General features: G+C 42.9%; 1 protein-coding gene across 2 annotated transcripts in view; it reads right to left on the reverse strand.

The window, feature by feature from the left end:
* The window catches only part of LOC133562234 (RNA-binding motif, single-stranded-interacting protein 3-like), a 489,591-nt gene that overhangs the window by 252,005 nt on the left and 225,496 nt on the right, over positions 1–12,090 (reverse strand). For both annotated transcript variants that reach the window (XM_061916235.1, XM_061916236.1), the window contains exon 4: positions 5,847–5,938. In XM_061916235.1, the coding sequence (XP_061772219.1) occupies positions 5,847–5,938 (92 nt within the window). The remainder of the gene's footprint in view (positions 1–5,846; positions 5,939–12,090) is intronic.

Genomic DNA, 12,090 nt, shown 5'->3' on the forward strand with positions numbered 1-12,090 from the left:
TATTGATGAACTTTAAAAGCTTTTTATTTACTTACAAATAGATGATCAGTCCTTCGCAGTGGTCAACATGTCCTTAATCCTTTAGATAATTATCTAACTGAATGTTTCATTAAGGGTATTTGTGTTCAAATTTCTGGTAAGCAGTTTAAAATTAATGTTTCTTTTAGAGATCTTTCCTGATATAACTCTGCATACGAATTGTCTCACTTGAACACACTTGGAATGGAACAGCTCTTAACCACCTTGCCAATGACAATCAATGAAAATAAAACAAGCGTATATTCCAGTAACGATCCAAAAATATCTCCAATAGTAGAGGATGAGAGAGCAAGGCATTGCGTGAAGTTTGACACGTTTGTCTAGCTCGTCGTCGTTTAATTGGAATAACTTTCCAATCACTTTCTCCAAACTCTTAAAAAATGAAGTTGGAAGTGTAACTGCGTACAGTATTTCAACAAAGTTAGCCAGGATGTAAGAAACCGTTCATAATTGGTTGACGAAACAGTACAAAGTCTGTGTAATTTTATTTCACTATATCCTTTCTTCCATCCCTCCGGAAAGCTCAATCTCAGAGGAAAAGAGGACTTTTCTTTTCTTAATAACGGCTAAACACATCAATGCTGCTCTTCCAAATGACCCCCCAAGCCGTTAGCAGGAAAGTAGAAGATAGAAGTCTAATGAAAAGAGGTGTAATACAACAGCAACGTGGTTTAGAGGCTTGCTGCTGTTTAATTCCTCTGGATGTTGCTAATGCCTGAAGACTGCTCCATTTTAATTGCACCCCTCACGCCATTCTAAAAGGAAGAACGCTGTGATAGGCCTTTAATGAATGTGAACGAAGGACAGCCTAGTCAGTTTGTTTGGCACAGAACTGGCAGCCAGACACAATCACACACACACACACAGCAAAGTAACCTGTTTGCAGTCTTTGATAGAAGACAGAGAGAAGTTTGCGTGACCTACTGATACTGTATAATGGAAATTCTACTTTTGTGTGCTGTCTGCACCAAACATAACCTAATTAGTATGTACACATTTCAACATAATGTGTTATATACACAGACATAATCAGGACACAAAATACATAAGAAAAAAAAAGTGCCTGACACTACCCCTCCCTTAAGGGACAGATCCCAGATGCCCCAAAAACCCCAAAATACAAAGAACCCCCCCCACCCCGCCAGGGAGGACCTGGTGGAGGGCTGACAAGTCCCGTGTCCCCGAATCCACCGAGGACACCATAGGTGGCGGCGGCGGGTGGGACGCCGCTGCCACAAAAGTCTAGGCGGGCGGGCCCGCGGAGGCCACATCCGTGGCTGACGAGGACCAGGTTCGCGTCCTGCGAGGAGGACGCCCTGGGTAGGGCCAGCACCATGGCCGGCGTGGGGGTAGACGCACCCGCCGAGGAGGACGCCCGGCGTACGGCCACACCCGTGGAGGTGGAAGCGCCCAGCGAGGAGGACGACCTGGGCACGGCCACACCCACGGCCGACGTGGAGGCAGATGCGCTCGGCGTGGATTTAGACCTGACGCTCGGCGTGGACTTGGACCTTGAGTTGGACCTGGCGGTTGACTTGGGCGTTGACTTGGGCGTTGACTTGGACGTCGACTTGGCCTTGGACTAGGAGGTGGACTTGCACTTGGACTAGGAGGTGGACTTGCACTTGGACTAGGAGGTGGACTTGCACTTGGACTAAGAGGTGGACTTGCACTTGGAGGTGGAGGTCGACTTGCACTCGGAAGTGGAGGCCGACTTGCACTCGGAGGTAGAGTTCGACTTGCACTCGTACTAGGAGGTCGACTTGCACTCGGAGGTAGAGGTCGACTTGCACTCGGAGGTAGAGGTCGACTTGCACTCGGAGGTAGAGGTCGACTTGCACTCGGACTAAGAGGTCGACTTGCACTCGGACTAGGGGGTCGACTTGCACTCGGACTAGGGGGTCGACTTGCACTCGGACTTGGAGGTCGACTTGCACTCGGACTTTGAGGTCGACTTGCACTCGGACTTGGAGGTCGACTTGCAATCAGACTTGGAGGCTGGCTCGGACTTGGAGGCTGGCTCGGACTTGGAGGCCGGCTCGGACTTGGAGGCCGGCTTGGACTTGGAGGCCGGCTTAGACCTGGACTTTGCGGTCCAGCTCGACGCGGCGCAGGTGTTGGAGCTCGGCGTGGTGCAGGCGTAGGAGCTCGACGTGGCGCAGGCGTAGGAGCTCAGCGTGGTGCAGGCGTTGGAGGTTGACAAGGTGCCGGCACTGAGGCTATCATTGGTGCAGGTGGCTCGTCTGCCTGTCCCACTGACATGCCATCAGCCTTGCCCCCCCGACCCCCTCAGGAACCAGATTCCAGATGCCAGATGGAGCGGGTGGGGGGGGCATTTGTGCGAGTTTGGAGGCAGTCGAGGTCATGGGAGGGTGGGCACTTGGAAGCCTGGGAGCTGGCCTTGTGCGTGAACACCGCATGCGTCCCTCTGGCCGCATGGAAAGCGCCTGGCAGTCGCTGCTGGGGGGGAAAGTCCTGCATTTTTTCTGTGCACGCACCTGCGCGGCGCCTGGTCGCCGCTGGAGTCCTCGCCTCCCGGGTAGTGCGACGTCACCGCGCGGCGGGCAACGCGCTGAGGAGAACGTCGGGGTGGCTTTTGATTGGGAGCGAAATTGGTCCTCCGCGTCCGCTATCTTCGCTATCAATAGCCCCCACGCCACCACAGCTTCGGCCGGCAGATCCTTCTCCGGCAGCTCTACCTCGTCCTCGCTCTCCCATGGAAAGAGAGTTTGCTCGGAGCTCCCGGAAAATCTCCATTTTTTTCCTCGTCGGAGAGGAACACCTGTTCTAGCTGGGGCTGGATGAGTGCGAAGTGGCTTTTTGCTTGGTCCATTCTGTCACACATACGCGGCGCACCTGTTGCGCGGAGTTGCCACCTCTTGGATGCACACGACCAATCAGGCAGAAGTGCAGGTAAGAACTTGATTTTAATGTATAAGAATAAAAAGAACACTGACAAAAAAGGGAAAAACAGAGCGCGTGCCAACGCACGGGAAGCTAAAGCTAAAACTTAGCAGGAGACAAAAGTACAAACGAACGACGAGCCGATCGCACGCGGAGCTAAGGCGGAACTTAGCACAAAAGAAGGATACTAACCGTGACTTGTTGCGTAAAGGAAACAATGGACCAAGGACGAACTAAGAAATAACGCCAGAGCAGGTGAACAAATGACGAAACCATGGAAACGAGACAAAACAGAAAGTGCACAAAAACAGGGATCGGCCGAGTCTAAAACTAAACGTGATCAGAACATATAAACGGCGAAACAATAAACATATGAGTTAGGAAATTGTGTTAGAAGTAAATATAAACGGACTAGAATGATTTGCAAATCATTTTAAACCCATATTCAGTTGAATATGCTACAAAGACAACATATTTGAAGTTTTTTTTTTTTTTTTTTTGCAAATAATCATTGACTTTAGAATTTGATGCCAGCAACACGTGACAAAGAAGTTGGGAAAGGTGGCAATAAATACTGATAAAGTTAAAGAATGCTCATCAAACACTTATTTGGAACATCCCACAGGTGTGCAGGCTAATTGGGAACAGGTGGGTGTCATGATTGGGTATAAAAGCAGCATCCCAAAAAATGCTCAGTCTTTCATAAGAAAGGATGCGGCGAGGTACACCCCTTTGTCCACAACTGCGTGAGCAAATAGTCAAACAGTTTAAAAACAACGTTTCTCAAAGTGCAATTGCAAGAAATTTAGGGATTTCAACATCTACGGTCCATGATATCATCAAAAGGTTCAGAGAATCTGGAGAAATCACTCCACGTAAGAGGCATAGCCGGAAATCAACATTGAATGACCGTGACCCTCGATCCCTCCCACTGTATCAAAAACCGACATCAATCTCTAAAGGATATCACCACATGGGCTCAGGAACACTTCAGAAAACCACTGTCACTAAATACAGTTTGTCACTACATCTGTAAGTGCAAGTTAAAGCTCTACTATGCAAAGCAAAAGCCATTTATCAACAACATCCAGAAACGCCGCCGGCTTCTCTGGACCCGAGATGATCTAAGATGGACTGATGCAAAGTGGAAAAGTGTTCTGTGGCCTGACGAATCCACATTTCAAATTGTTTTTGGAAATATTCGACATTGTGTCATCCGGACCAGAGGGGAAGCGAACCATCTAGACTGTTATCGACGCAAAGTTCAAAAGCCAGCATCTGTGATGGTATTGGGGTGCATTAGTGCCCAAAGCATGGGTAACTTACACATCTGTGAAGGCACCATAATGCTGAAAGGTACATACAGGTTTTGGAACAACACATGCTGCCATTTAAGCGCTGTCTTTGTCATGGATGCCCCTGCTTATTTCAGCAAGACAATGCCAAGCCACCTTCAGCACGTGTTACAACAGCGTGGTTTCATAAAAAAAGAGTGTGGGTACTTTCCTGGGCCGCCTGCAGTCCAGACCTGTCTCCTATCGAAAATATGTGTTGCATTATGAAGCGTAAACTACGACAGCGGAGACACCGGACTGTTGAACGACTGAAGCTCTACATAAAACAAACGTGGGAAAGAATTCCACTTTCGAAGCTTCAACAATTAGTTTCCTCAGTTCCTAAACGTTTTTTGAGTGTTGTTAAAAGAAAAGGTGATGTAACGCAGTGGTGAACATACCCTTTCCCAACTACTTTGGCACGTGTTGCAGCCATGAAATTCTAAGCTTATTATTATTTGCAAAAAAAAAATAAAGTTTATGAGTTTGAACATCAAATATCTTGTATTTGTAGTGCAAATATGGGTTCAAAAGGATTTGCAAATCATTGTATTTTGTTTATATTTACATCTAACACAATTTCCCAACTCATATGGAAACGGGGTTTGTAAATAAGTAGATTAATAATATATCCATCCATCCATTTTCTGCCGCTTAGCCCTCATAATACGTAAATAATCGGAAAAGACACAAAATGTTACTACATATGTCAGCAGCCAAATTAGGAGCCTTTGTAACTCATTTTGTTTCCTGTCAGCATTCTTATTTAGTCCGTTTCCTATTCGTCTCCCTGAGTGCTGTGTCTCCCCAGTTTTGGCGGATTGGCACCTGGCCACACCTGGCGTCAATCAGCCAACTACTATTTAAAGCTGCCCTCCCCTCCAGTCAGTGCTGGATTATTGTCACCACAACCTCTCAATGTCATTAAGACTTATCGTTGTAGCTGTGTCTACTTCTGTTCACTTTGCTCATGTCATAGTTCCTTCAAGTCACAGTAAGTGTTTTTGTTTCTAGTCCAAAGTTAGCCTTTGTGCTAGTTTTTGTTCATAGCCAAGTTTGTTGTCATCTTTGTGCGCGCCTTTTGTTTGTACCCTTTTGTTTTTTCTTGTTTTAGTGTTAAATTAAATCATGTTTTCCCATACAATGCCTGCCACCATCTCTGCATCTTGGCATTCGTCAACAACTCATTGTGACAATATTGTTACTATTAAACAATTAATAATCATTACGGCATTAACACAAACTGAAGTACAGAAAATTAGCACCGTTGAGTACCGGTATCGATAGTTAGGTATCTCGAAATTGATCCGTATCGATTCAAACACAAAGGTGTAGGCCATTTCTTCATTCATGCTTTTATATTTTCCAATCCATGCTCTTAGCCTGTTCATTGTGGCTATGTATCACAAGATAGGGGAGTAAAGAAAAATCAATAGCGACCATTTAAGGCTGAATTCATAAGTCTTTTGTCAATTAATGAGCAACACAGAACCATATTTTCTTCATGTTAGACGGCAGTGCCAAATACTAACAAGACTTGATAGCGGTGAAAGGCAGCAAACATCTTACCTTGGCCATCTGTGCCTGGACTCCACTGGCTTTGAGAGAAGCCACGGCTTTCTGGGCAGCTGCAGGGCTGTCAAAGTCCACAAAGCCATAGCCTGGACATCAACATACAAAGAACAGAAGACAGATGAATAAAACAATGAAGGTAATGAAATACTGTACAAAAGAAAGGCTGGGACTATTAAGGGGAGACTATTATGCATGTTGCAGAGAAAACAGGTGGCCTTTGTTTGTGTTTTTATACTGCATTAATCCTGTAAATGTGTCAAAATCAAGTCGGCTCACGGATTTTATGAAAACAGCAAGTTCCTCCATTAAATGTGTTTGAACACAGAGCGTAACCACACACTTGGTGCTATAACAGTCACTCTTGTTAGCTTGTTTCCCATCCAGGACTTCACATTATGTTGGCCAGTTTCATTGTAATAAAACAAAAATAAAAAGTAAACTCTGTTGTTTTGAATGCAACTGTTTTTTCTAGATTAAGTTATATATTAAGATATTAAGTTATATTGTTATTGACATGTCAAAAACAGCTTTGTATGTGTACAGAGACTATTGAGCTCAATACGGCTTGATATGACACATTAGAACATCCATCTATCCTTTTACTACCGTTTGTCCCTTGCAGGGCTGCGGGGGGGGGGGGGGGGGGGGGGGGGGGGGGGTGCTGGAGTCTATCCCAGCTGCACACGGGCGGAAGGCGAGTTTTACCCTGGACAAGTAGCCACCTCATTAGAGGGTCAACACAGATAGACAGACAACATTCACGATCACATTCACACACTAGGGCCAATTTAGTGTTGCCAATCAACCTATAAACCTGGTGCATGTCTTTGGAGGTGAGAGGAAGCCGGAGAACCCGGAGGGAACCCACATAGTCACGGGGAGAACATACAAACAACAACCAGAAAGATCCCAAGGCCCCAGATTGAGCCCAATGAGTACAACAAGAATGATAGTGTACATAATTATTTCAATTGAATATGATATAAATAGTCAGTTATAAATAGAACAGGTTAATTGGAATATATTTTAAATAGAATAGACTAAACACATTGTCTTCACTTTGGTGTAGTGCACTGTTTTTTTTTTAATTCCATTCGACACATTTTGTCATTCATCCACAGAGGTACCGACCACAGTTTTCCAGTACTTAAACCATGCACACACACATTCACACACACACAAACACATACACAAGCGCGCACTGTGGTGTGTTGATTGAACAGACGTGGACATATACAGTACATTTTGCAAAAGTATGTCAGATGTCGAAACAAACATGGCGGTACCAAATTTAACTGATGTTATCACATCCCTTGGGCTTCTGATGGTATGCAACAAGTTCATGTGAGATAGACCAGAATGTAAAAAGGCAATGTTTTAGCAATGCCCTGCATTATAAAATTTAAAATTGTAGAGAGTTGTGTGCAATAACATATGCTTTACAAATGTAAGAAAAAATAATCAATGCAATTTGTGATAACAATGTCATCCTTTCCTTGTCTACCACTTTTCCTGTTTGGGTCATTAGGATTTAGACAAGAGCAATGTTTCTTAACCTTAGTGCTCATTGTTGGGCCTGACAAAAAATGTCTGTTTCTCAGCTGTGGTCCGTATGGAACACAGCGGTACTTAGTTGTAATAAAGTTTTTCACCACTTGTGGCAGTAATGGAAATGTCAAACAAAGAGAAGAAGTCTGAAGCAACAGTCATAAAAAAAACTTCTTAAGGGCAACAATTATTACTAAAGTGGTAAAGCTGTGTTTTCATTGGCACTTTGCACAATTTTATTTACAGTTCATTTAAGAAACATACGTATTATAATTTTTTTTTTACTATGTATTAATTTTAGCACACCATCATTTTATGTACATTTAATTTACATCAGTTTTTATGAATTCCATCTTCAGTGTTTATTTTTGTAATCAGCCAAACCTAAACTTTGACAATGATCTTAGGTTAGGTAATTATTGAATATGATTAATATCAAAAGAAAGATTACTGATTCAGTGTTGTATTTGAGTGGGACCCAAACCTCTTTGTAGTGGAAAAGTTGGGCTCCGAAGTCAAAAAGGAAAAGATCCTCGAACTAGAACATAGCCCAGCTGTCTTCGGGATAAAAGCAGACTACACCCTAGATTGGTTGTTAATATGCAATACAGTAAATGATAGTAGGGGTTTCCCAATCCAATTTTTATATCAGTTATCAGTCCGATATCAGGAAAAAATTAAGTATCAGATTATATCTGCTTGCATCTAAAATCTCCGATACAAGCAGTCCTGCAGTGTGTTTACTTCTGCAAAGCAGGACGGCCATTCAACATCTAAATATCCTACAATAAGCACACAAAGTTGGTATTGTCCTGTATATTAGTGGGAGATTATCTAATTTCACTTATTTGGGTTAAAAAAATATTTTTTACAAACCAATAATTATGGTCTGCAAATTATGTGTTGTTGTTGAGTGTTGGTGCTGTCTAGAGCTCGGCAGAATAACCATGTAATGCTTTTACACATCAGTAGGTGGCAGCCGGTAGCTAATTGCTTTGTAGATGTAGGAAACAGCGGGGGGCAGCGTGCAGGTAAAAATGTGTCTAATGCTTAAACCAAAAAAAACCAAAAGGTGAGTGCCCCAAAGAAAAAGGCATTGAAGCTTAGGGAAGGCTATGCAGAACAAAACTAAAACAAGACTTGCTACAAAGTAAACAAAAACAAAATGCTGGACGACAGCAAAGACTTACTGTGGCGCAAAGACGGCATCCACAATGTACATCTGTATATGACATGACAATTAACAATGACCCCACAAAGAAGGATGAAAACAACTGAAATTTTCTTGATTGCTAAAACAAAGTAAATGCCAGAAATATCGCTCAAAGGAAGACATGAAACTGCTACAGGTAAATACCCAAAAAAAGAGAAAAAGCCACCGAAATAGGAGCGCAAGACACAAACTAATACACTACACACAGGAAAACAGTAAAAAACAATAAATAAGCCACAGTGTGATGTGACAGGTCGTGACAGTACACCTACTTTGAGACAAGACCAATAGTGAGGCATGGTTGCTTATGGTTTAAAGTCATATCCAACAACCGCGACAACAACTTTTTAGTCAAGTTAGTTTCGTTTTTTATTGATTTCTCCTGGTGGTGTCCCTCCAGATTTTCTCAACGCAAAATTTGTGCTTTGGCTCAAAACGGTTGAAAAACACTGCTCTCTATACAACAGAAACACTCAGGTGTTTTAAGGAATTTGCTGCAATATTTTTTGTCTCCCAATTTTTGAACAGAACCTAGGGGCCGGAATTATGTAATTTCTGGATTTGGCCCCACTGGCCACTGAACAGTCCTGCTATGAGAGTTAACCTGAATAGCACTAAAACTAACGCATATACAAACCGAGGTACCACTGTTCAATTAAATATTACTCAACTTTTAATTATGGATCTTAGTTCAAACATGACTCAGAAAACCAGCATTGGTGCGATTATGATATTTGTGTTACATTTTTGTAAATAATCTGTTTGGACAGGGACATAAATAGACCATGTTTCACAGTTTTAGTGGCTAGATTTAATAAGATATTGAATACGAGTCAAAAGATGGTGTAAGTGTTGATGACATCATGGTAATAGAATTAATAGGTGTGTGTCATTGTGTGCAAAGTGTGTGTGGTGACAATGAACAGTACCTTGGGGGATGATGGTGAAAGACCAGTTTGATCATGTTTATGAGGTAGACTAATAAAAAAAGATGCTGGCACACTTGAGTTGAGCCAAGCAGGAGAATAATTACAAAGCAACACAGTTTAGAAGCCCCAGCTTTGATTCTGAGTGGGTTTCATGGTAACACAATTAAATGATCGCACAAAGGCCTTGGTTGGAATCACAGATGTAAACATATTAAGGAGGGACTACGTTTGCTCTTTTTTCCTCACAAAGAGACACAATCAAACACTTCAGAACACCAATTTTCATCCTTTTTTTTTCCCAATGTTGGGAGCATAGACTATATTGCTGATAAGCAGATTCTTGTTTTATTGTTCAAAGGCAGAAAGCTGCTTTTACAGCAAGATCTGTACCACACACACACACACATACACACACACACACAAGCACACACACACACACACACACACATTTATGCTGTCGCTAATGAGAAACTCAAAGTTTTGCCAGTATAAGATCACACACACACACACACACGCACACACGCACGCACACACGCACACACACAAACGCATTCTCTCTTGTAATGTGACATGCCAAAAAACTGCAACACATACAGTACGTAGTATGTATTCACATTCTAGTACCTGTATAAATATATGCAAGTAAGCATACACCCACACAGGAATTGAAGTATTTTTGGAATTGTGTCGGTATGTATCTAATTAAGGACACTTTCATAAAGGATGCACAAACATACATTTCACCAATTCATTAGCAGTCTGATAAAATAACTTTATCGCCTTCTAGGGATATTTGCGTTCCACGAATACAAACCCCGTTTCCATATGAGTTGGGAAATTGTGTTAGATGTAAATATTAACGGAATACAATTATTTGCAAATCCATCCATCCATCCATTTTCTACCCCTTATTCCATTTTGGGGTTGCGGGGGGCGCTGACGCCTATCTCCTTTCAACCCATATTCAATTGAATGCACTACAAAGACAAGATATTTGATGTTCGAACTCATAAACTTTATTTTTTTTTGCAAATAATAAATAAATTAGAATTTCATGGCTGCAACACGTGCCAAAGTAGTTGGGAAAGGGCATGTTCACCACTGTATTACATCAACTTTTCTTTTAACAACACTCAATAAACGTTTGGGAACTGAGGAAACTAATTGTTGAAGCTTTGAAAGTGGAATTATTTCCCATTTTTGTTTAATGTAGAGTTTCAGTCGTTCAACAGTCCGGGGTCTCCGCTGTCGTATTTTACGCTTCGTAATGCGCCACACATTTTCGATGGGAGACAGGTCTGGACTGCAGGCGGGCCAGGAAAGTACCCGCACTCTTTTTTTAGGAAGCCACGCTGTTGTAACACGTGCAGAATGTGGCTTGGCATTGTCCTGCTGAAATAAGCAGGGGCGTCCATGAAAAAGACGGCGGTGTTCCAAAACCTGTATGTACCTTTCAGTATTAATGGTGCCTTCCCAGATGTGTAAGTTACCAATGCCTTGGGCACTAATGCACCCCTATACCATCACAGATGCTGGCTTTTGAACTTTGCGTCGATAACAGTCTGGATGGTTCACTTCCCCTTTGGTCCGGATGACACGATGTCGAATATTTCCGAAAATAATTTGAAATGTGGGCTCATCAGATCACAGAACACTTTTCCACTTTGCATCAGTCCATCTTAGATGATCTCGGGTCCAGAGAAGCCGGCGGCGTTTCTGGATGTTGTTGATAAATGGCTTTTACTTTGCATAGTAGAGCTTTAACTTGCACTTACAGATGTTTGACAATTTTTATTTAGTGACAGTAGTTTTCTGAAGTGTTCCTGAGCCCATCTAGTGATATCCTTTAGAGATTGATGTGGGTTTTTGATACAGTGCCGTCTGAGGGATCGAAGGTCACGGTCATTCAATGTTAGGTTCCGGCCATGCCGCTTACATGGAGTTATTTCTCCAGATTCTCTGAATCTTTTGATGATATTATGGACCGTAGATGTTGAAATCCCTAAATTTCTTGCAATTGCACTTTGAGAAACGTTGTTCTTAAACTGTTAGACTATTTGCTCACGCAGTTGTGGACAAAGGGGTGTACCTCACCCCATCCTTTCTTGTGAAAGACTGAGCATTTTTTGGGAAGCTGGTTTTATACCAAATCATGGCACCCACCTGTTCCCAATTAGCCTGCACACTCGTGGGATGTTCCAAATAAGTGTTTGATGAGCATTCTTCAACTTTATCAGTATGTATTGCCACCTTTCCCAACTTCTTTGTCACGTGTTGCTGGCATCAAATTCTAAATTTACAAATTTGATTATTTGCAAAAAAAAAAAAAAAAAGTTTAGCAGTTTGAACATCAAAGGGACGGCGTGGCGCAGTGGAAGAGTGGCCATGCGCAACCCGAGGGTCGCTGGTTCAATCCCCACCTAGTACCAACCTTGTCACGTCCGTTGTGTCCTGAGCAAAACACTTCACCCTTGCTCCTGATGGGTGCTGGTTAGCGCCTTGCATGGCAGCTCCCTCCATCAGTGTGTGAATGGGTAAATGTGGAAGT

The sequence above is a fragment of the Nerophis ophidion genome, linkage group LG11 (genome assembly GCF_033978795.1).
Source record: "Nerophis ophidion isolate RoL-2023_Sa linkage group LG11, RoL_Noph_v1.0, whole genome shotgun sequence".
Taxonomy (NCBI): domain Eukaryota; kingdom Metazoa; phylum Chordata; class Actinopteri; order Syngnathiformes; family Syngnathidae; genus Nerophis; species Nerophis ophidion.